This window comes from Pleurodeles waltl, chromosome 2_2 (assembly GCF_031143425.1).
Source record: "Pleurodeles waltl isolate 20211129_DDA chromosome 2_2, aPleWal1.hap1.20221129, whole genome shotgun sequence".
NCBI lineage: Eukaryota > Metazoa > Chordata > Amphibia > Caudata > Salamandridae > Pleurodeles > Pleurodeles waltl.
In genome coordinates this window covers 499,785,609-499,812,153 of record NC_090439.1, presented here as the reverse complement: position 1 = coordinate 499,812,153, position 26,545 = coordinate 499,785,609, and the positions used below count along the sequence as shown (strand labels likewise).

General features: G+C 43.2%; 1 protein-coding gene across 1 annotated transcript in view; it reads left to right on the top strand.

Annotated features, from left to right (window-relative positions):
* Positions 1-26,545, top strand: part of ROCK1 (Rho associated coiled-coil containing protein kinase 1) — a 1,374,854-nt gene that overhangs the window by 531,574 nt on the left and 816,735 nt on the right. The window contains exons 10-11 of the mRNA XM_069219991.1: positions 66-225; positions 21,814-21,880. Of these exons, the coding sequence (XP_069076092.1) occupies positions 66-225; positions 21,814-21,880 (227 nt within the window). The remainder of the gene's footprint in view (positions 1-65; positions 226-21,813; positions 21,881-26,545) is intronic.

Here is a 26,545-nt window from a genome sequence, read left to right as displayed (position 1 = left end):
CACATTTAGACAATAAATTATGCTGTGGGTAAAAAAGCAGAATATTAACACTTTTTTCTTTATAGCTGTAGCACCCGTTGTGCCTGATCTAAGCAGCGATGTTGATACCAGTAACTTTGATGACCTGGAAGAGGACAAAGGAGAAGAAGAAACATTTCCTATCCCGAAAGCTTTTGTTGGCAACCAACTACCTTTTGTAGGATTCACATACTATAGCAATCGCCAGTAAGTATGCAGAACTAGACTCAAATAAACATTTTTTATTGAAAACATCTACCTGGAGATTCCTCACTTTTCACTCTCTTCCAGGCACAGTTTGAATCTGGAATATTTTGCAGTAGATGCAAGTGTCACAAAGCAGTGCCACATGGCTTAGACTCAGATTCTTGTCCCTCCTCTTGATGTGGCATGATGTTAGGCACCACCTTATGTATGACTGTCTGCTCCTTATTTCCTCTCTGTAAAATGGATCCTCTAAATTGTCTGGGTTTATTCAATGTTGTAGTTGCCTTAAGCAGTAATTGATCTTGGATTCTCACAATGTTTGCCTGCGGCTATTAGGCTTCAAGTACAACACTGCTTCCTGTAAGAATTGTAGCCTCTTGCACTCCAGTGTGATTAGAGCACAGAAAGCCTGGCCCTTCATATCTCTCACCTGGAAAAGACTGGATTGTTCCCACTCATGCTCTGCTCTATCAGACGAGTCATCTAAGAGGGAGGTTTATGAGGAAAAATCTAACCAGTAGAAGAGTAAAAGCAAAACAAAGGGTGGCCTCTTATCCCCTAGCATTGTTTTCATTCCAGCAACAGGTCCAAAAGTTGTTCTGTCTGTAGTCCAAATGTTTTACTTTGAGTTGATGCCTGCTCTTGACAATCTGTTCCCTGAGATTCTAATACATTCAGCTGACCCACGACAGTGGCTGTTTGTACATAGGCCATGCATAAGAGCTTTAAGTGCGCCCTGCCTTCTCCTTTTGCACCTACTTCCCCAAGGTGCCGTCAGGAACTTAATTATTTCCTTAATAAACAGGTCTGGCTTCAAAGTCAGTCTACCCGGTTCTGAGCTGCCCTCAGGTCGCTTAACTGCAGTGAGTGACCTTGACTGCTTTGCAGAAGGCCTCTGGATTCTTTCCACTACCACGGTAAGCGCTGCTGTCTCTGATCTTGAAAATTCAGTTTGCTCTTGTGCGACCACAGGTGCCCAGCGCGAGTCTCGTATTTTTCAGCTAACTGATGTGCCTTTACTTATGATTCAGTTCTACAGACTGGGGTATGAAAATCCCCTCCTGGTTCAGGAAATCTCTTCACACCCCCTACCTTTCCCCTACCCTGCCCCCCCTGGAAGTGTTTGTCCTGCTGAGAAAAAAAAAAACTGGTTTTCAAAATGAAGGACCAGCAGTCTTACTTTTTCTACATTTTGCCCCCTTGTAGAACCGGTGCCTGTGCTATTCTGGATCTTCAATTGCTGAATTCCCTCCCTTCTGCTGGCCAGAGCCCGAGACTAGGTGGTGTAACTGAGCTTTTAGGGCTGGTATTTTCACGTTTTGAGGCAGAAGTTCCAAAGATACATTTTGAAGTTTGTGGTGGGCTCCGTCATTACCAATTTGTTGTTTCCTTTTGACGTGACTTATTTATGAAGGTCATGTCAGTGATTATGGGTAATCTCTGCTGCTGGAGATTGTCTATTCTTATTCCTTGGCTTTTGAAGGTGGGCTTGCCACAAAAGGTATCACATTACTTCGGGAACTCAATGTTCGATGGCATCTGTGGCTGTAGATACAGATGCTCTACATACTCCTGCCATCTAGGTCTGGATCTGGAGTTCTGCAAGTAGTTTTTCTTTGAAGAAGTGTTTGGAGTCACTGGATCAGTGGTATTGCACGTCGGCATCAAATCCTTTGTTAGATTGTTTTCTCTCTTCTGTCAGGTTCGAACATGTGTGTCTAAGCGCCATCTTTCGAATCACTCCGGTTCCTCTATCTTGCCGTCTTTTAACTGTTAACTGTTAATTGTTGTTCGCTTGCGCATCTTTCACCTTAGCTCTTGCTTCGACTCGTCGGTTCAGGCACTGATAGTGCACCCTTTGGGGTGTCTGTGCCCCACTCTGGCTTGTCTTCCACTCAGCACTGATGAACATGCCAATCTGATGGAACATACTCTATTCCGCTTCATCCCTTGGTGCCAAGCAAAATTTCCAGACACCAACCAACATCTGGTTTGTAATCTCCTCCTCTCCACCAGTCATCCAGAGGCTACCTTTTGTGCCTGCAAATCTTTCCAATCGAAGAAGGTCTGAAGAGCACTTCTATTGGAAATGGCGCACAAGACTCCGGACGACACCCCGGACATCACAAGAGGAGCACCCAGAGGAGGAGGCGGCCCTTTCCATCGAGCACCCTTCTGACTCTGACCTCCAGTCCGACATCAAAAGCCATACAATCATGTCAGTGCAACCCGTAAGTATTGTGACCTCTCCTGCCCACCCCAAGACTCCTAAAAGGCCCCTTCTCAAGGGCACCAGTCTGCCACTGCCACCAGACCATTGTCGGAACCGAAAGGCTATTTCGGCTGCCCCTCCTTCGGTTCAACACTGAAAACATCTGCCAAGACCAAAACACCATCCTCTGCTTCAGCCTTCTTTTCATCAGACCGGGAGATTGTCTCCATCTTGATCTGAACTTTGGGTCCAGGCCGAACATCTCAACTTCTGTGCTGAAAAGTCTCACCGACCGAAATCTTCGGTGCCGAAACACATGGAGCACAGATCATCAGACCAGAGGAAATAAAGCCAGTCTTCTGCTACCCCTTCTCCTGTGGAACCCATACTGGAGACTATGGAAGCATGTCAGCGGCACCTTCAAATTCAGGAGGGTACAGGATGCATAATTGCATCACCACCTGTACTTTTGAAGAGGAAGTTTTCTTTCCTGGAAACTTTGGGCACTCCACCTCAGAAAAAGAGGTCCAACCATAAGGCCATTAGTTCACCTCATTGCATCCCATTTTTAAAAAGGGTGATTCTACTCTCCCGGGAAATTATAGGTTAATTGCTCTATTGGACAGGGATGGCAAGGCCTATGCAAGGGTCCTGCTTCGAGAACTGGAACATTGGATTATAGAAAATTATTATACCATTGTACCAAACCGGATTTAGGCCATGCTCATCCACTCTAGATAATGTGCTGGCTCTTGCATATCTGGGACAGAAAACCTTGAAACCAGCTACTCCACCTCTCTTTGCTTGCTTTATCAACTTAAGTGCAGCTTTTGAGGGCGTAGAACGCCACATACTCTGGAAGAAGTTGGCCTCCTGGGTGATACCAGGGAATTTATTGGTGGCAATACTGATACTCTGATACATGGGTGAGAGTAAAGATCTTGAACACACATGTGACCAAAAGAAAATATACTAATAAAGGCCTAAAACAAGGTTGTCATTGCGCCCACCCTTTTCAATCTCTATACGGCCGACCTTGGTAAGGATCTACTCAGAGGAAATACATTTCCCCCCGAAACTGGGAAAGACGGTGCTGCCTATAATCCATTATGCGGATGATCTAGTCCTGCTTGCTCAGACCCAATTAGGCTTGAAAAGGGGCCTGGCCATCCTGCATGATTACAATGAAACAAACGCACTGAAGGTTAATGCTGCGAGAACCAAGGTTTTGGTGTTTGGACGCCAGTCGTAGAAATATCCAAGAGCATGGAAACTTGGTGCTTTACGAATAGATATGGAAGAAAAATATCAGTACTTTGGAGTGTGGCTATCTAATGCCGGTAAAATAGTACACCAGGCAACAGCACTAAGGACGAAGGCAGAGAAAACCACCTACGTTTTAGCCAAACTCTATTCTCGGCTCCAAGCACCCACATCTGAATCAATTAGGAGAGTTATGAAAGCAAAACTTCTACCCACTATTACTTACGGCCATTTAGCATACCCAGGCAGGATAACAAAAACTCTGGAGAAATGTCAAATGAGAGCATAGAAAAGGATCTTTCAAATCCCTAAATCCACCAGACATGCAGGGATACTTTTAGAATTTAACATAACAAGTATGGACATAAATTGCAAAATGGACATAATTAAGTTATTTCAGGGTGTCTCCAGGGCCAATATTGACAGTTTGAGGGGCTCGTTGAAAGTAATCTTCAAAGACGTTTCAAGTAGCTGGGCCATCTTTCTCAGACATGCCAAGCTTTTTTTTTTTTTTTTAAATATCTAGTTTCCACGTACTCATCCGATCCCCTAATATCGAAGGCCCTCCTGAAAAAGATATTGAAAGATCATGGCATGCAAATCTCCAGAGAAAAGAATATTGCCATAATCAGAGAAATCAGGGGGGCAGAGGGTTTAGCCGAGTCGTATAGTGTCTCTAACCTCCAACCGTATATGAAAGCAGCCCTGGGAGATCGAACTTTTCAAAGCATTTTACATATGCGACTCCTGACATTACCGGCTTGGGAACTTAGATACAGTTGGAAATCAATGTTGTGGAATTCCCAGGAATGTATTTTATGCAATTATCACAGTGAATCCATTTGTCACTTAATATGCTGCTGCCCGGATTCAGCCTCAGAGAGACATTGACTTTTAAAGCCTCTTTTTCTGAAATATGGCCTAAGGACATGTAAAGAAGTGGTTAAATACATATTTACTGCAGAGACTCCCATGGAGCTGGCCCATTTTGGGAAATTCTTCATTCTTATGAGGAAAAACTCATTGCTAGCACGTGCCCATCAACTTACAGAAATTAAAAAGGGGGAGGCAGCACCCAAAATAACATTGTTAACTAAGTTGTTGACGCACCCCCCTAAAAGCTGACTGAGTAGTTTCAAAGAGAGCAATTGCATGTCACATTGGCACTTACTCATGAGATCTAGCATAGACCCTGAACATTAATACATTGCTAAGTTGAGTAGGAGCCAAATGGTAGTGGTTTTTGCATTCAAGGTACCTGTATCTCCGTTTTAATGTCTTTTAGCAAACTTTTATACACACTGTTACAGATTTGTTTTATTTTACATTTCTGGTATTCTTACTACACTCCTTTTGGGTAATATTTGTATTTGTATGCTATAGCAATCATGTTTATTTATGCTGTGCTGGCCTGTATACTCCATACATATAGCGGCTTTTATTACGTAATCCCCTCTCATAAGCTCTTGTAAGCACACCCAGAATCTACAATCTTAATAGAAGCAGGGACTTTTTTTTTTTTTAGGTAATGAGTTACTAATATGTATCGCAAGACATGGGCATGTTATATTTTAAAGATGATCTTCATGCCATTTAGTATTTTATAACATCAACCAAGTCCAGTGATTTAAGTCCACTCTAGTCTAAGAGAACTTTAGGTAATGGCATGACGATAGGTGTTGAAAAGGATACATTTTACTATGAAGTGCAATTTTAATTTGTTTGTAGTGTTAATGCATTTTTTTCTATTGTGCTTTTGCAAAGGTTTTAAATAATCATGCAAATAAAGATTATTCAACTACTCAAGTAGTCCACCTCATAGGTCTTCTCCACCTCCCCCGAACCTTCCAACTCCCTCCCTCCTCATTCTCCAACCACTCTGCATCAGGAGATTATACTCCTCAGGGTTCCACTTTATTTACTGGGAGAGATTTAGGTGGGCCACAACACAACCCAGACCCTTAGGATACTTATAATCCTGACCCTATTCTCTCTAATGACCCTGACTGCTACCTTGCACACCCCTCACCACCAGAGGACACTTCTGCATTACAACAAGTACTGGCACAAGCAGGTGCCTTTCATAGAATTACATAGAAACCCTATTGAACAGCACTTCTTCTTTGATGCCCTTGGTTCTACACATAGGGATATTCAGTTCCTACCAATGCTCCCTGGCATGCTTTGTTACATTGATGACTTTTTTAGGGAGCCCATCCGCTTGAGGGTTATTACCTCCAGAGTTGATAAGAAATAGATATCTACTCCATCTGAAACCTATATATATATATATATCTATATATATATATATATACCACTGGAAACTCTTCTCGTCCAAAGAAGGAGAGTAAGAAAGTTGACGCTGTAGGCAAAAGAGTTGATGCACAGACAGCCAATCATTGGTGTATCACCAACTCACAAGCATCGTTTGATAGATATGACCAGGCTCCCTGGGACAAAATGGAGGAGCTGTTTCACTTGTTACCAGATGAGCTCCGGAAAAGAGGACAACAAACAGTTGCTGAGGAGCAAACCATTTCTAATAGGTCTATTTGCTGTGCCCTAGATGCCGCTGACACAGCTGCATGCCGCATTAACACCTGCATCCTTCGTAGAAGGCACGCTTGGCTGGCTGGTTTCAAACCAGAGATTTAGCAAGCCGTCCTCAATATAGTCTTTGATAAGCAGCATCTTTTTAGGCCTCAAGTGGTCACTACCCTTGAAAAGCTCAAAAAAGGATAGACACAGTGAAAGCTATGGTAGCCCTCCAGTCCCTAACACAGAGAGGCACTTTTTGTCGCCCCAGCTTTAGAGGCTTCTTCAAGACCACCTCCTCTGAGGCATCTACAGTCCACTCCAGACAGCCTCAAACCACCTAATCAAGGGGCTTATAACAAGACTCTTGTAAAGGTAACACCAATAAGGGATGAGGAAAGAGCTCCACCTCACTCAGGTCTTCCTCCATTGCAAAGCAGTGACTGCCTTCATCTTCCCTCGCTCATTCAAAACCTGTCGAGGGAACACTTTAGCACTTTCATTCACAACAGCTCAATATCACTTCTCCATTATCTAACATGGTTATTTTCTGGGGCTCATCACCACTCCTCTCAATAGTCCCCCTTGCAGTCACAGCCTATCTCGGGAACACCTCACCCTTCTCAAACAAGAGGTCCAATACCTTCTTCTCAAAGGGGCCATAGAGGCTGTTCTGCTACAACACCAAGGGAAGGAGTATACTCCCCATACTTCCTGATTTCCTAAAAGGACAGTTCTCTCAGGTTTACTTGCCACTTCAGACCATTAAACCAATACATCCTGTCAGATCACTTTAACAGGGTTACCTTTCAGGATGTTATTCCACTCTTACAGCAAGGTGACTTTGACAGCCCTAGATCTAAAGGATGCCTGTTTTCCTTTTCCCATCCACCTTGCACACCCCATCCACCCTGCACACCGAATATACCTAAGGCATAGGTATTGCAGGCAAAAATTATCAGTTTAAAGTCCTGCCTTTTTGGGGTCACTACTGCTCCCAGAGTCTTCACAAAGTGTTCAGCTGTAGTTGCCACATACCTCAGAAGGCAGAACAACCACATGTTTCCCTATCTAGATGACTGGCTTATCAAAGCCAGTACCTTTACAACAGTGCCAACATTACACCTAGTTAACTGTGGACCTCCTTCACACACTGGATTTCACTCTGAACTTCTCCAAGTCCCACCTTCAACATCTTCAAGTACAGCCTAATGTAGGGGCCATCCTGAATGCAGAGTTGGGGCTATCATACCCCAACTCACGTCCAGAGTTTTCAGTCTCTTCTCTCTCAATTTCAGGAGACTCATACTTACGCAGTCAGAACCATTCTCCCACTGTTAGCGATGATGGCATCGTGCATTGCCATCATTCCCCATGCCAAACGACACATGCATCCCCTACAGCAGTGACAGGCTGGGGCGCTCACCTTCAAGACCTCACAGTTCAGGACTTCTGGGATCACAATCACCAATCCATACACATCATTTACCTCAAGCTACAGGCAGTGTTTCTAGCCCTCAAAGCATTTCTTCATCAATTATCTCACAAGGTTCTCTTAGTTCACACAGATGACATGACAGACATTTACTACTTGCAGAAAAGTGGTGGGGGGCATTTTATGGGGGAAGGGGGTGTGGGGGTTCTCCAAATTCTCACAGCTCTCTCAGATAATATGGAGGTGAGCCCCCCACCTCCACATTCACCTGGTGGTGGAGTATCGCCCAGGAATGGACCAAGACTTAGGAGAACAGCTCAGCAAGATGCAGCAACAAGTGCACGAGTGGGAACTCCACCCACAAGTCCTTTAACCATACTATGCCACTGTGTGAACTCCTCAGATGTTTTTTTTCGCCACAGCAGAAAACGCAAAATGTCCGTCTTCCCCTATAGGTACCCACACCCTCTATCCAAGTGGAACCTCTGTGGATGAACTGGTGTGGGATATTTACTTACGCTCTTCTTCCTCTCCCTTTCATTCCATTTCTGGTTCGGAGATAACTCCCACTTGGGCATATCAGCCATGGTTCACAACCCTTCTAAACCTCTCAGTAGGCCCCAACAAGCCGGACCTTCTCACTCCAAATCAAGGATAAATCAGACATCCAAAGCCCTAGTCACTCAACCCTGTGTTATGGCTTCTGACGTCCTAGAATTCGGTTACCTAGATTTGCCTGGGGAATGTATGGACATTTTCAGGGAAGCCCGTAGACCCACAGCTAGAGCCTGTTATGCTGCAAAATGGAAATATTTTGTTTGCTACTGTCAGCCCAAATGTATTGTCCCCATCAAGGCTATTGTTCAAGAGATTGTTTATTTGCTTCATTTACAGAAAGCAAATCTAGCCTACACTTCAGTTCATCTACATCTCGCAGCTATAGCTGCGTATCTACAGAACAGACAAAATATTTCTTTGTTCAAAATCCCAGTCATTAAAGCTTTCATTAAAGGCCTGAAAAGGGTCATTCCAACCAGGGTACCCCCTGTACCAGCGTGGAACACCAACATTGTGTTCACCAGGCTCCTGGGTCCACTTTTGAGCCACTTCATTCATGCCAATACTTTTCTTTAAAGGCAACTTTCTTAGTTGCCATCACATCACTCTGACATGTGAGGTGAGCTCCAGTCATTAACCTTGGAAGAACCTTTCTTCCAGATCATAGCGATGAAGTACTCATTCGCACTAAGTCTAAGTTACTCCTTAAAGCGGTTTCATAGTTTCATATATATATCAGTCCATTGAACTACTCATCTTCTTTCCACAACCCGACTCTGTTGCAAAAAGAGCTCTCCACACTCTAGATGTTAAAGGAGCACTCATGATCTGTATAGACAAGACAAAAGAGTTTAGGAAAATGAAGTAGCTCTTTGTAGCCTTCTCACCACCTCACAAAAGCAGCCCAATATCCAAACCTAGATGGATAGTTAAATGCATTCAAACTTGCTACGCTCAAGCTAAAAAAAAAAACATTACCTGTTACCTCTATGGCACATTCCACTAGAAAGAAAGGTGCTAATGTGGCTTTTCTTGGAAACATTTGTATAGCTGACATCTGTAAGGCAGTTATACTGTCAACACTACATACATTCACCAGACACTATCATGTGGATGTCCTAGCATGCCAACAAGCTAATGTAGGTCAGGCTGTGCTACAAATACTTTCAGTCAACTGCAACTTGTACAGGATAGCCAGCGTTTTGATGGAGTGACTTCTTTACAGTCTATGCAGAGCATGTGGAGCTATAGCCACACATGCCATCAAACGGATGTTACTTACCCTTTAAGCATCTGTTTGTTGCATGTAGTGCTATAGATTAACATACACCTTCCCGCCTTCCTGGACACTTGTCTATTCTTTATACACATATGCATGGACATCTCTTACTATCACTTACTCTCACTCCATTCTCACCGACTGCGGGAATACAATCTAACAATAGAGTCGATGCCCATGCGCACCATCACCGAGAGGAGGAGTCACTCAATCCCATGACTCAGAACACTGCATCAAAGAAAAACAAATTGCACCCAACACTAGATGGCAGGAGCCTGCAGAGCATGTGAATCTACAGGACCACATGCCACGAACATATGCTTACACCGTAAGTAACATAATCCTTCACTTCTGCTCAGCCATGGGTTTTTTGTCACTATCTCCTAATCCCACCTCCTGCCCATGCAATGTCTGCCTTTCATGGATGACGTTGTTATGGAAATTAATTATCCCTGATCAAACCATTTTAACATTCAGATTATAAAGCATGTGTTATTGGCGGGAAATTGGCTTCCATCTGGCATAGTTTTATGTCCGCTGTACCCTCCTACATTCTGCTTTTTCTGCAGGTGTGGTGGTACATGCAAGCACTTCAGTGGTTTCTCTGGTTCTAGTGGGATCAGTACTGGGGAAACTTCTCTCAGAGGATCTCCCATGTCTGTTTGGGCAATGAGATAAATGGGGTACTCAGAGGGAGTAACTATTGCTTAACTTGTGGTGTAGCAACCCTTGAGGAAAACAGCACAGTTGTGGATGCTGCATAAATATGTTTTGGTGGCTGGTGAAGGACCATTTACCTGCGAAAGACCGTTTTGCCCCATGCTGATAGTTGTCACTATTGTGACTGACTCTTCATCCCTTAGGGCGTGGAGGTACTGCTAGGTCATGTGGGCAAGGTATCTAGTTGGGGTGTTTGGTTCCCCGCAGAACTAAAGTACCATATCAGTCTTCTCTAGTTGTGGGGGACTGGGTTGGCTTTCAAGGCGAGGCAGCAGCACTAGCTTTGATCCACACCTTTGCCAAGCATAGTGACATCACTCCCGTGTTTGAGACCAATTTGCAGGGCCTGTACTAAAAAACTATTCTGTGTGATCCTCACCTCTGATCAACCTCCTAGCAGTTCTGCTTGGGTATTGATTCAAAAATAGAGAAGCCTGCAGCTGTCCATCAGAATAAAAAAGTTACTTACGCTTTGATAACAATCTTTTCAGTGTATACTGCATCTACCTGCAGAATTCTCACTGCCTGCCTCCCCATTCTGAAGAATGGTCTTGTGTATTGTTACTAACAAGATCCCCAGTTAGTGTTGATGCTGTGTTAATTTCCGTCTGTCTTTTTGACGGTCTCCTCTCTCTAGGCATGGAAAAAACAGAACTGACTTTGGCTCATAAGGTAGTCAGTCTCTCATGTGGCTGTGTCACATCCATTTTAGTAAGGACTGGAGTCAAGTGACGCCAACTGGAAGCGTTCATAGCTATTGCAAATATTTGTGGCTCGAGTCTAGCGCCTGAAGGAGATTAAACAGGTGGTAAACTAGCATGTAAATGGAGTATTCAGCAGAATAATGCTTACCAAATGCAAGCAACTCTTTCTTTTTTTTAATGTGCTTAATTTGCTAAAATTAACATCTGCTTAGTTAATGTATTTTTTTTAATGTGCTTAATTTGCTAAAATAAGCATCTACTTACAGTCAGTATATTTTCTTATCTTTTTGCTTTTAAATTCAGTGTATCCTAACATATGTATGGTCTAGTGTAAGTAAATGCTTCTTTTGGTGTGGTCAAGTTTTTGGGCTGATGCTGCTGGTTTTTCGACTCTGAGCGTCCACTCAGGCCTGCTAACCAGAAATCAGTGCCTTAAACCTAAAGTGTATGACAAATTGGCTGTACCCAATTAGAAATGGCTAACGTACCTGTAAGTTCCAAGTAAATGGTAACCTGGTACGCAGTGCATTAAGTTAGAGGGGTACCCCAGGGCTTGCAGCACTGATTGTGCAACCCTTAATGTTCCTCAAGAAAAACAAGCCCTTAGTCAGCCACTACTAGTCCCACTATGCAATTAAAAGCAATGGCAAAGCCACAGACTTTCCATGGACATGTGTAAGTCACCTCTCTGGCAGGCTTATCGAGCTCTAAAGGTTTTGTACACCATATGACCCAGGCAAGCTGTTTACATTGCATGTCCTGACAGTAAAACCTGCAAAACTGCTGTTTTTACTTGGAAAGTCTTGGTCGCCCCATGGGCGAGTACAGGGTTACACGCTGACTCCTCAGCTGTGCTAACTCCTGAATGGCGCCACCAAGGTAAGCACTCCACAGTATCGAACTACTTGTTACATTAAGCCCGACTTTTATCTATAGGTGAAATTACTGTAACTTTTTGCAGTCTGCAGCTTTAGTAAAGCTACCACTTTATTGTCTTTAGAACTCCTGTAACTTACCGGTCACACATGGAGCCTGCTTCACGAGACAGTTTTCTGCCTTCTTGGAGAAATGTGCCAAAGGTTCTCAGGAAGGACAACAATGAGGGATTGCAGATCAGGAATAATGTTACCTCTCTCCTGCGGGAAGCCACTGGGGTTGATTACCCCAAAAGGCAGGCTTTAAAGGTAAAACTGCCTTTGAAGGGCAGATGTGTAACACTAAGAGGGTGGGCTGCGCCATTGTTGAGGTAGCGGGGCTGGCATTGGTAGCAGAGAGGGGGGAACCAGTTGCCAAACTGTTTTCCCCAGGGGCTTGTAGCCCTGAGGTAGCCACAACCCAGGAATTGGCTAGAGAGGTCTGAACCCAAGAGAGGGGTCTTGCCATCTTAGAAGTGGGCATAGCTAGATGCCACACTCCACAGGAAGTATTCACCATGTGGGAGGGTACCTGGCAGTCCATTGGCTACCAAAAGCACCTACCTTGAGAGCCCTTCCTGAAAATACATGCCACGGTCCACTCACTGAGCCTGTTGACCCTAGTGAATTATTTCTACCAATAGTAATATTACTACTGAGGTTTTTCTGGGAGACAATTCTCCACTGGCAGCGATCTTCCTAACCTGTCCAGACAACCAGTATTTTACTAATTTTGAGAAGGGTGTTCCTTGAGAGTGCCAGCAACACCAGTTCAATTCTGCTCCACTGTCTGCTGGATCTTCCAACTCAAAACCTCTTAGACACTTACCACATCCACTATCAGCTTCCGGTGGGTAGCAAGGTCTTCGAATTTGCAACCAGTTTGGAAATTATTGTGGCGGATCGCTGGGTGCTTAACTTTATCTGCATGGATTACACCATACCCATCCTTTGCTCCCCAACATCCCACCTTCTTCTGTCAGCATGGATCTTTCAGGTGGAGCCTGTTGATCAGAGTTGTCAAAAATGTGAGGCCCATAGAGAGAGTCAAGTACAAGGGATTTTACTTTTGTTTACTTCTTGGATCCCATACCGTACATGGGTTTCTGACCATTCCCGGATCTATATTTCTTAAGTCTTTTTTTGATCTAACAAATTCAAAATGCTGTTTCTGAGCCCGGTTCAACTGGCCCTCAATTTTGGGGATTGTTTGCATCCCTTGATCTCAAGGATACCTATTTCCATCTACTGATCATCCCAGCCTACAAACCTTACCTCTAGTTACCCCCGGGGGTCCAAATACAACCTCATCAATGTGCTACAATTTGTTCTAATGACCAGTTGGAAAAACATTCACCAAAACGTTGTCTGTGCCTGTGTCGTATATAAAGTCGGGTGTCCATGCATTTTCTTATCTGGTTGACTCGCTGGTAAAGGTGGGGTCAGCCACTTCAGCCACAGAGCATTGTCCATGCACCTGCACCATGACCATACAGCACACCTTGTGCTTTTTTGTCAATCTTCAGAAATTCTTCTACTTCACACAGAGGACAGCCTTGACGGAGACAGTATTGAACATGACTTGCATGAAAACTTTTCCTCCTCCTTTTCAGAAGTTTACTAATACTTGGGCTATGATTCCAAATGTAATGAATCTCTTGTGATGCTGCATGTTTTTCATTCTTTCCTTACAGCCCTCATTTGGTAAATGTGAATTCACTGGTTTGGCCCTTTTTGTTCCCCACAGCCGCTGGTCTCCATTGTTCCAGGTGCCAACTTGTTGGGCTGGGGCACTCATCTGGGTGAGATGACAGCGCAGTGCCTCTGCTCCATGTCATAACATGCACATATGTGTGTTGGACCTATGAGCAGTTCATCCTGCTCTGAAGGCATTTCTCCCTTTTATCTCAGGGAGCAGCATTTAGGTCTTGTCAGACAATTCATCCACCATCATTACATATATAGGCAGGACAGTGTGAGGTTTTGGAACCTTTTTTGGGATACCGCATGCCTGTTATAGTGCGCTCTGCCACAGCAACAAATACCATCTTTGGCACGGTTTCCCAGTGGCTGATAATTGCTGATCATCCACTTAAATCTCTTTGTATACTTTTCTGAATTGTTACTATCTCACAGTTTGAACACAGTGATAGATGCTAGAGCTCTGTTGCGTGAATTCCTTGGATAACTTGTACCACTTGGTTCTGCCTCCCAGAAGTTATTGCTTGGATGCTGTTTCATAGATGGGGAATATGTGAGAAGTATCATCAGAAGAAAAGGTTAATTACCTTTGAAAATAACATTTCTGGTGGGTTCATAATCTTCCTGTAAATTCTCACTGCCCTTTGGTCTCCCAGCCATGAGTGTTTGATATATAAGGGGCAACAGATGCTTCTGGGTGGTAAGTATGGGGAGGAGCGGGAGTTGGGGGGGAAGGGGAATGAACGAACACTGTAGTGTAAGTTCATGTTATTGTTGATTTGGGACCATGTTTGTTACCTTTTTCTTGAGTTTCCCACAGGTTTAAGCACACACCGTGAAGTACGAGGCACAACGTTTGTCATCCCTGCAAAGTTCTGGGCACTTGCAAACCTGCCATTGTGGGGGGAGGTGGCAGAGATGGTCTTATATGGCGACATTCCATTACCCTAAATATATCTTATGGTAGGTCCCATTCAAGCCGCACCAAGGAATGTCAGTGGTCTCTTGGACAAAGTGAAGCACACCGCAGTACTTACCTTCGCCCAGCTCAATCATCCAAATGGCCTCTTGTTTCAAGATACCCATCTTTTGTGTGTTTGTGGGGGGGCTACTGCCTCTTCCTGGCCCGCAAAGGCTATGATAGTCCATCATGCAGGTTTTGCCCAAGGCTCTAGAGGGGTAGCCATACTGTTATGGTGTGCCTTCCCTGTGTTGGTTTCCCTGGTGATGAGGGACAAGCAAAGTCAGTTTGTTGCCTTGATAGGTACTGTAGTGGGACATACAATCAATTTAGTAAGTGCATATCCCCTTCCAGCGGTCCCCCACACCTTTTTGGGCAATCTTTCTAAGCTGCTGTTGGAGCTTCCCCAAGTGCTGACACTGCTAAGCAGGAACTTCAATGCGGTCCTCGACCCCGTACTAGATACATTGAGCACTCCCTCCACTTAAAGATACACTGCTGCACGCCACCTAATGGAATGGCTGACTTTCTTGGGGCTATGCGATGTAAGGAGAGTGGCACCCGCGATACCAGAAATTTACTCATACATCAATGGCACACCACATACAGTCTAGAATAGATCTGATTCTCGTGCCCGCCTCTGACTGTTGTCACCTCACCCACGGTGAGATTCTCCCAAGGGGCATCTACGACCAGGCTCCCCTCCTCTTTGGAGTCCGCTCCCAAGGGGCAGAGACCTGCCCCATGTGGTGCCTTAACGCATGACACCTGCAGCATAAACCCTGCGCCTCGTTGACAGGCGTCCTCTGAGCAGCTAGTAAGGCAGTGTTGTGGGGAGTGGCTAAGGGTTTTGTACCGTCCCAAGAACAGAAGTGCACATCCCAAATTACCCAACTGGAGGCTCAGGCCCTCTGGCTTGGAGCTTACCTAAACACTTCACCCAACAGAAGCAATCTCCCGGCATACTCTCACTAATAAGAGAGGAAATACGCAACTAGTCAATGGAGGCAGCTAAATACCTCTGGCGGGCATCCACAGCTCGAGTGTGCGGCTGGGTCAATAAAAACGGGAAATTGCTCTACTGGTTGGTCTCCCACCACCAGCTATCTAGAATAGTACTCAAAATCGTGGATGCAGGGGGTAACACTGTAAATTCTCTTCGCGAAATAGCAGATACATTTGCTGGTTACTATCAGTTGCCCTGTGCGGCCTCATCGGTCTTGGAGCTGACCATTCTGCTCAATACCTCAAAGATGTACCTCTTCCTAGCTTAACTGTGATTGACAAAGATATACTGTGATCTCCACCCCTGCTTCTGGGAAGACCCCTGATCCGAATACTCTAAAGTGTTTCAGGACATTCTGACACCCAGACTGCTTGCCCTGTACAGTGAGGTGGACCACCTGGGCTTCTTCCCACCCGGACTAGACATGGCCACCATTGTGGTTATCCCAAAGATCCACCCACCATCTCAATCTTGTGCCAACAATCGGGCAATATTGTTTATTAATGGTGATGTCAAAATATATTCCACAAGCCTGGCGACGCATCTTAAAGTGCTGACACTCTTCACCCTGACCAATGTGGAGTCATGGCAAACCACAGTACCAGACACTGTATTTGTTGCCTTAACTTGGTTTTGGTCCGCCGTCACTGTTTGCCTTCTGACCTTGCACTACTCTTTGTTGACTTTGAGAAGGCATTTGACACAGCGGATTGGAGATATCTGCAACTGGTCTTGCGTCATGCTGGGACGGGACCCTGTTTTCGTAGACTGGTGCAGGACCTAATGTAAACCCCACAGCCGGGGTCAAGATTAATGGGGTTCTCTCCCCCGCATTCCCTGTGTATCGAAGGACCCTCCATGGTTGTCTCCTCTCAGCCCTGGCAATTGAGCCATTAGAAGTATTGATCGGAGATGATCCCCTCTATCATGGATGCATTGGGGCTGAACTCAAAAGGAACATATATTACCAAATGTGGATGACATACTTCTTTATATGGCAGACCCTGTTTCCACTGGACCGCATAGTCTCCACCTGCTGCATTGTTTGGAGGAGGCATCCAGGCTCTGCATTAACCCATCTAAGCCAGTGGTAGTACTCTTGACCCCATCCCACGATTGCTTTGCCTGGTAAGAGACAATACCCATACACCAGCTGAGCCTTAAGTATTTAGGCCTTGGGGTCGCTCTCCTCCCCTAACTGACCTGATATTTGAATCTCACACCGCTGATGAAGTAAGCCAACACAGATCTGGCTGGATGGCGGTCCCTCCTACTTAATTTCCTATGCTGCATAGTGCTCTGCAAAATGATGATCGTCCCAAAGTGCCGCTACATCTTTAAGGACTTTACACGCCCCATCCCGCGCTCCTGGTACTGTGCCTTGGACAGGACCACAACCTTGTTCCTCTGGTGAGGTGCCAGACATCGACTTGCACTCCAACACTTTTAGACCAGCCCATACAGTGGTGTTCGGTATGTCCAACCTGTGTCTTAGCTACTTGACGACCCAGCTTTTTGTTATCCATGATTGGTTTACCGGAGCGGTGTGAGCCCAGTGACCAAAGTAGTTTTCCTAGTAAGGCGAGCAGCACTGCGACATGCACTAGATGGGCAAATACCATGGCCCAGCAGACTCCCCTTTGATGGGGCCCCTGGCTCCGTGAATCGGTAGCACTGGAGGAGTTTGGCAAATGGGATTCCTCTCAACACCAATCAAAGACATCGGGATGTACAGTCCTGCTGTTGAAATCTACAGAGCTGACTTGTTTGCCATCACAAGATGGTTCAACAGCAATTAATTTCAAAGGCACTCAATATCTTTGCCATGAAGACACTCCTAATAGCCTTCAGAGAGATCACTGTTGCACCTGACGTCTACAGCGCAAGTCAAATTTGAGTCTTACAATGGTGAAAAATGTGGATGCAGCTCGTTTAGCACTTCAGCCATAGAGACAAGTAATCCCATCTGAAGATCCAATTCAAACACCTCTTGAACCTTTGACCGATCAGAAGATCTTCAAAAGATACATCCATGTCTCCTTTTTTGTAAAAAAATATCTTTTATTGATTTTTAACCATAAACAGTGAACCCCCAAATTTGTACCATTAATCCCCCCAGCCCCCATATTGCACTTAAATCAAAACACATTATATTCCTGAGCTGACAGTTCTTGATGGTTTAAGCATAGTATCAATCGCTACCAAAGTTCTATGTCGTGGGTGCGGGGAGTGCTTCTGGATCGGAGTCCGAGGTCGTCTGATCTTTTTCGGGTGTCGGGGAGTCTAAGTTTTTCAGACTTTCCAGTATTGAGTCCCATTGTATAGAACCCTCTCTCGGTCTCCGGCCCTGTAGCGCTTCCCTCAGTAGCACAGACCCCTCCACTTCTGCCCATTTTTCTAGTGCTTCTTGCCACCTCTTAACTTGTGGACCCATTGAGTCTTTCCAGTGTGAGGTGATTTCTCTTTTGGCCAGGACTAGAGCCAAGTCAATAAATTTATTGGACATTTTGTGGGTAGTAGGGAGGGGGAAGTCTCCTAGCAGGGCCACTAGTGGGGACAGGGTGGTCTTCCTGCTAGTGCTGTCGGAGATTCTCATAAATATCTCTGACCAATATGATTTGAGTTGTGGACAGCTCCACAGCATGTGAACCAGACCTGCAGCTGTTTCAGTGCATCTAGGGCATCTCGCTTTGTTTGTATTGTATATTTTAGTTATCATTTGCGGGGTTAGGTAGGCCCTATGATAAATGTAAAGGTTTATTAATTTGAATCTGGCGTTTCTAGATACGGAGTAAGTATGGGAGGTGATCTTTGTCCATTGCTCATCTTCAATAGTTGTGTTTAAATCAGTCTGCCATTTGTCCCTAAGTTTATTTAGGGGTGTGTGAGCTGCTTTGAAATGATTTATATATTTCTGAGATCATTCCTTTACTTTCTCCTATTGTGCAGAGGATGTTACAGCCACTATGAGTTGGAGGTTCGAAAGCTGCGGACCCCCAAATTTTTTGTGCGGTTCTGGTAACTGCGTTATATGTAAGAAACAAACCTGACGGAAGATTAAATTGATCTTGGAGCTCCGAGTAAGTGCGGAGTCTCCCATTATTGTAAATGTCTCCTAGTTTTGTGATGTTATGTTCTTCTAACTTATTGAGACCTCTAAGAGTGTGGTCTCCCAAAGCATAAGTCAAGCATCCCAAGGGAGCCTCAGGTGTGTATGGGGTTTTTGTACAGGTTCTTCTTAGGAATTGCTCCCAGCAGTGTCTAGTTGATTCCCAATCCACTGGTAATTGTGCTCTAAGTTTCCTAGGGGTCAGCACTATCCCTAGTATCTTTTTGGATGGACAGTTCAGTGTAATCCGTAAGTCTGTCATTCCTGGGGGTTCACTGATAAGTTTTGCTAGCCATTGTAGCTGACCTGCCCAGTAATAGATTTCTAGGTCCGGGGCAGCAAGGCCCCCTTCTGCAGTGGGTCTCTGCAATGAGTTTAGTGCGATTCTGTGCCTACTCGGGCCCCATATAAAGCTTGCGATCATAGAGTCAGTGCTTCTGAATAGTGCCTTCGGGATCACCAATGGGATAGTAGACAAGTAGTATAGCATTCGGGACAGCACTACCATTTTAAGTAGGGCAATTCTACCGGACACTGTTAATGGTACAGTTTCCCAGAAGCGCATGCTAGTTCTGACTCCTCTGATTGCTCTATGAATATTTCCTTCTAGAAGGTCTTCTGCGGTATGGTATATGTTTACACCTAGATATTTTAAAGTGTTAGGAGACCAGGGTAGCCCTCTCGTCTCATTCGGTTCTGGTGAGCTACTTGTCATATGGAATATAGTGGATTTCCTCCAGTTGATCCGAAATCCGGAGGCCATTCCATATTGCTCAAGCATGGTTATTACACCTGGTAGATCATCTCCTAGGTTACGGAGAAAAAGCACCATATCGTCGGCATAAAGGGCAATATAATGTGTCCAGTCGTTAATTGAAGTGCCTTGGTAGTGCTGTCCGGTTCTAGCCATTTGGGCCAGAGGCTCCACTGCTACTGCGAATAGGAGAGGAGATAGTGGGCAGCCCTGTCTAGTTCCTCTGCCAATCAAGAATGAATCAGATATGGTGTTACCTGTTTTCACTCTAGCGGTGGGATTTGAATATAGCCGCCTTGTCCAACGTGTGAATCCCTCTCCCAACCCCATTCTCAGCATGGTCTGTTCCAGGTAGTCCCACCTCAGGCAGTCGAACGCCTTTTCTATGTCGACCGAGATAATCGCTGCCTGAGTCATTTCCGGGGGCATAGAACAAAGAACAGACACCAGGCGTCTAATAATTTGTGCGGTGCTGCGTTGTAGAATAAAGCCAGACTGGTCCTGGTGAATTAATGGGGTCATGTAGGGCAGTAGTCTGTTCGCATGAATCCTAATATTTTATAGTCTATTTTAAGCATAGATAATGGACGGTAAGAACGTACATCCGTTGGGGGCCTATCGGGTTTTAGTAGGGGAATCATGATGGCCAGACCCAAACTTTCCCTTTTAGCACATGTAAGGCACTCCTAAAGTAAGCCCAAGGTAGCACCATGGGCAGGAAACAGTATATTTAAAAGGTAGGTTATGTGCCAGTGTGCTGCACATGTCCTGATAGAGAAAAGCAAATCTGGCAGTATTTCACTATCACAAGGCCTATCTCTCCCTTATGATGACATAGGGATTCCCTTGAAATATCTTTTGTGTAATTCCCCTTTGGGAGCAGATAGAGGCACGGAGTTTGGGGTCTCCAAACTCAGTTTAAAATACATCTTTTAGGGAAGGTGATTTTTAACTTCTGTGTTTCAAAATGCCATTTTCAGAAAGTGAACACGCACAAATGATGGACGGAATGCAGAACCAATCAGACATTCACCCCAGTCACATATCCGGGTTTAATCCATTAATTCTTTTGCTCACCATGTCCCCCCAGATTGGGCCAGCCATAAACAAATCAGTCTTGACCCTGTTCCCCATGGTAACAGTCCAGCCAGAACTGTCAGGCCAGGTCCTCCCTGAACTGGAAACAAGCATCCTGGAACCGGTTTCAGGGTATCACCCTTCATCAGCCAGGCTAGCAGATTGCCTGCAACTGGAAAGGGGTGTTGCCATCCCCTGGCTGAACTGTGTATGTAGACCCTTTAATGAATTAGCTTTTTTCAGTTTTTTCGTAATCCACACACCCTAGCTAAGTCTGGTAAGTTACTAGTGAAGAGCAGCTTGAGTTTCATTATTTTAAATCAGCGACTGGGTCTAGAGTGTGCCTAAAGTTCTGTGCAGGATTACCTTATTATGTTTGCTTTGCCAGCTCTTACATTCTATTCAACTCTAGATTTTCTCCAGGTGGGAGAGATTGCCACTTTTCCGTTTCAGGGCAGGCACGGTGTGGAAATTTTGTTTCCTAGAGGATGTTTTTCAATGGAAATCCAGGTTAGCTGCCTGCCCCTGTGACAGGTTTTCTTCAGTCACTGTTACGCTTCCTGTTTTTTTGCAAATTTTATAACCATATTATTACATTTTTTATTCAAATTTTAAAATGTTTAGCTATTAAAAAATGTAATGATGCCATATTGTTCCTACAAGTTTTAGGAACACTAGAAGTATGTTTTAGTGCAGTGGTTCTCAACCTTTTTACTTCTGTGGACCCCCACTTTATCATAACTGGAGCCCGGTACCCCCACTGAATCTTTATTGGAATCCGGGGACCCCCCCCACTGAGTGATTACTGAAAGCTGGGGACCTAATCTGTTAATATTATTTAATTTTACAGCCAGTCGCAGACCCCCTGGGGAGGCTTTGCGGACCGCGAGGGGTCCCCGGACGACAGGTTGGGAACCACTGTTTTTAGTGTATGTTCTTTTATAAAGTAACTACAAGTTGAAGGAAAACTATGGACGGTTGTTAATCAAGTGAGATTTGGAGCTGCCACAAAATTGATATTCAGAGCAGTTATATGGAAGCAAATAATCATACAGCTCGTCATCTCAATGCACTTTATGAAGGATGATTTTTAATTATATGTTCATGAACTGTTTTAAAAATGTTATCATATTTTGTGAACAATATTACTATAATTTGTTTTATGCTTGCATGGTTTGCTGCAAACAGAATGAAGATTGTTTTGAATTTGAATATGTATACTTGTCTTACAATCCGCAGTATATTGCAGCTTGCATATGAGTATTAGCTACACTAAAATGTTTCTTTTTTACTGATATTATTTTATGAGCTTTTAATTGTATTTACTTGTCTTAATGTTCTATATGTTTTCCTCCTAAAGGTATTTATTTGTTGATGGGACAAGTCAAGATGACAACAGAGGTGGTTCAAAAGTTGAAAAAAATCTGGTATGTAAATAAGTGCTTGGTAATAGCTTTGTAGAATCAAACATTATTAACTCAGGCTTTGGCACTAGTTCATTAACTGTTATTTTTGGAGCAGCAGTTTAAGTGAAGCAATTGATGTAAGTGATTATATAGTTTGTTAGGCTTGTGCAGGTTCTTTACTCCCTCAGCATCACTAAATATGTATTGTGTGCATTTTTGCAAAGTAGTATTTTTGAAGGAGGACATATTGTCACAAAAAAAGCTAGATGCTTCTTGTAATAGCTGTCTCGCCTCCATTAATGTGGTCATGTTTCGTTGTCTTCGGGTGTTACAGTGACACAGTGTCAGCTACCAGTTACTGGAAGTGGTGGCATACTCCCAGAATGGATTTGCAGATTCTAGGGTGTTCTGTTAAAGGCGCAGTTCATTGATATCCTGGCAGGCATGATTGTGGCACCTGGATGTGAGGCTTGGCATGGCTCTGGTAGCAGTGTGCCTTTGAGGTACAGTGACTAGTCAAATAAACTACAAGCCTTAGGCAGTACATGACCCAAAATAAAACCTGATTCCAGAAAATGTGCATGAGACGGACGTGACACCAGCATCGTGGAAAAAGAGGAATAACTCAGCCAGGTTTGGGCAGAGGAGAGAGCTAAGTGATATGCATGATCATGGTTATCTGATGTTGGATGGACACTACAAAGTTTGTCACAGAAGGGTGTTCTTAGACTCTGAGATGCTGCCTAAAGAGAACAGAGGCCATGAGCTAGGAGCTGGATGGAGGATGACTTCAGTCTCCATACTACTGATAGATGTGCACGCAGTGAGAATTGCTGTTCAGATTGATGCTGCAAAAACTAAGCAAGAAGGGACATTGAGGGCAAACGTACATTCTTAGAGGCATCCATGGAGGAACGCCAATGGCTGTTTCACCATCACAGAGGCCAGACATACTGGGCAGTTGCACCAGCCGAATAAAATAGACAAAGCAATGCAAGACTACGATGAGCAGCTTGTTAGAGAAATACGCATATGCCTCACTTGTACATTTCCAGAGCAACATTTAGCTCTTGGACATAAAGACTAAAGCCAGCAAGATCAGGATCTTGAAACTGCCTTCCTTACTAAGTGATGAGGGTTTATTGCCAGAGGAACTACAGTTGCTGCAATCAGTAGTTAAGGAATCTAATTCAGTGACAGTCTGTTCTAAAAATTCTGTGATTGCCTTTCAGATGTCTCAGTGACAAAGGCGTTGAAGTGGACATTGCACTGTTTCAGATTATAGACCCCAGATAACATGATTTTATAACCAAGTGCCAGGTGTACAAAGATATGTAGCAGATGCAAAGCCTGCTGTTAATTCAATCTCAGGGCGTGTGCTAGCTAAATTGCCTTTTTAAATGTACTAAACCCATTTAGCGTTTTAATAACAGGTTACAACGGCATAACAATTCACTACTTAGGAGGAGCACGTTTAGCATGTTTCTCCTAAATATAGATGAGTTATGCTGTGTATTAATGTTTTGAGACCGAAATCTGGTAGCAAAACGTTAAAAAAATTACTGACTCCCGAGTTGGAGTATTAACACATTCACAAAGGAGAAGGTGTTCCAAAGGGGGGCCCTTCCTGATGTGAATGCTAAAAAATAAAAGAGAAAATGAAGTGTGGGCCCGTCAACTCTTCAAATTAGAAATCAGTAAAAAATATATATATATTTTTGAATGCAGCCTGTTTCCTTTAAGGAAACCCGATGCATTAAATTATTATTATTTTGTTTTTAAACCTGTTTACTTTATTTAAGTACAATCCTAGACATGATGTTCTGCTGAACCCAACAGGCCTCGTTTCCTGTGATGGCATCCAATCATAATGAGTTACAATTTGGAGCAAACCTCATGAATAGTGATGAAGTAGCTTGGCTTGGGACCTAGTACAATTCGAACTTTTGTGAACTGACTTATTAGTATACATACACAAGTCATTTTGCATAATTCTTTCCCATTTAAACAAATAAGTCAGTGCAAAGTGTGCAACCACTTTTTGCAAATGAGAATTTCGTACCCCAGATTTGCAGTAAAAAATGGCACATAATTGTAAGTTCAGTAGGTCCCAGGGCTGACCAATGGTGTTCTAATGTGCAATGTGACTTTAAAGTGTTAAAATACACAGAGGTGATTCTTGCTTTGTGCTTACGGGGGTTAAAAGTCTTACTTTAGTTCCCAGCTAGCCTGCGATTCCGAGATGGAGGAAAGTTGTACTCTTTCTCGAATGCTGAGGTGGCAAGATATTACATATGAGTAAAGGAAATTTCTGCATCGCCTTTTGTCATGGCATACTCTGATTCAGCACACAAGATGCTTGTTTTTTAGGTCATTTTTTATGTGCAATTTTCAGAAGTTGCTGTTCAAGCAAGTTCTGCCCCAAATGTATATAGCTTGTATGTAACAGACTTTTCAAAATAATTCATTTTGAATTAACCTTCAAATAAAATATACTTAAATTAATTTGTTGCCTTGATCATCTTCATGAGTTTGAGAGGTACTATCACTGACCTCAATTTTTAAAGACAGGATCAATGAAAAAATAATCTGTCTTAAGCAGAAGGCAATGATATAAATCCTTAAACTTATTGGGTTAAGCTTTTAATGAAGAGGATAGTCTATAATATACTTCACTATACACAATCTGCATCCCACAACTTGCTCTTGAAGCATAATTGCCAGCATCCCAAGAACCTGAAACATAATGTACCCTTTGGGCAGTATTTGTGCTTTAGGAGCAACTGCAAAGTGAAATCTGATTATTTTAAAGAACCAAAAGTAGTAACGTTACCCTTAAATACTTTACAAGCGATCTTTAAACTTTACTTGATATGATGATCACCAAGGAGAAACTCTCTGTATATCAAATCTGAATTAAGAAAATCAGACAGATGATTCTAAAGTATTGTAATCTTTTGAACAATGGCACATTTTATTGGGAAAACAGTGTTTTAACAGAGGCCATAACATCTGACACAAACTAGTTGGGGCACTAGTTGGAACATATATAGATTCCCCAAGCTCTACTCTTTGGCAAGGACTTGGTTTAAGTCTTTTAATAGGCTATGTTCTTTGTGATAATTGCACTGAATGTAATACTACATGCATTGTTAAATTATCTTTGATGGTCAGTCATGCTAACTTGAATGTTTTCCCAAATTGTAGCATGAAGAATATTGTATCCAGTATTCTTGTGGCCTCTAGTATATTGGCAAAGCACTTCTGAGATCCGTAAAATAAATCTTCAACACCAGTATAGAATTGGGTGTTGTGGTCAACATGCATCTTTGGTTGAAGCCTAGACATAGAAAACAAGCTGATAGGATGAAATGGTGGGTCATTGATGAGATTAAGTGCATGTGAGAAAACGCAATGTTGATTATTTGTTACCTTTACATGAAAACAGGTGGATGTGGCCCATCATGAACAAAGCTGTGAATGTATGTGTTGAATGGTGTTCTCCTTGTTTGTCAACAAATACTGCTCATATTGAATTTGTTCAATTGAATATTCATGTTACATGGAAGCTATTATTTTCGACCCGTTTATCAGGGTTTCTTTCTTCTGAACAGTCTTTATTCTTAACCTGATTTATTTAACCACTTCACACAATTTACTTTTTTAGGTTACAGTTTTAGCTTTTTTTTAGTGCTTGCATTTTGCATGTGGTATTTTCCCACAGCATTTCATATTCTCAGCAAGTAGTAGTTGTTGCCTTTGCCATTTGTCTTCAAGAAGGAAATAGTGTTTTTTGTGTTTGACTCATTCTTTTACATGGTTTAATTCTTGATCACTTATGTTTTTGGGGTACTCACATTTGGTAGTCATATCGTAACTTTCTTTTCAAAATGAAAAAAAAACAATGTTAGTAATGACATTCAGGAAAGTACAGCAGTTCAACACATCATTGTCCACACCTGAATATAGTGACACTGGCATCTTGTGCTTTTCTTTCGTATGAAGAAGAATCTAAACAGTCCAGAGAACAAGTAAGGACCACACATTTGTTGGTGCTTTTACATTAAAAGGGACGATTGATTGATCAGGGTTATGTGTGTCTTTAACAACAAGATCCCTAATTTTTTTAAGTAAAAATCCACAGAACGCATGTAGGAAAAACCACACAGGAAAATCCATGTGAGATTAGGTTCAAAGTACAGCCTAGTAAGGTTTATTGCAATTTAAGAATCATTACGGAATACAAACATATAATAGTAAATCAATTCAACATAGTCAAAATGCAAATAAATGTAAGTCAGACATGGCAGTGGTAGGTGCATTCTAGTCCAGTCAATGGCTAGAACCAAATATACTTTAGCATACATCAAATAATGAATCAAAGCAAAGAGCATTCTACCATAGGGACTGCTCAGAGTAACAGGAGAAGAAGCATGAAAGTAATCTTAGTAATCAACAAAAGACATGACAAATTCTGGCTCCAAATAGAGCAAGGCAATACTCGCTACGTAACCAACACAGTGTCTGCCACTAAAGAGCTCATGGAGGGTCAGTCTGGCTTGCATCCCAACACAGGATTTTTAATATGTTTTTAAACAGAGAAACTGTACACTTAAAATGTTTTGAAACTTAAGATACACTATATTGTTCAGTAGTAAAACAGAAAAAACATCACATGGTAAAATG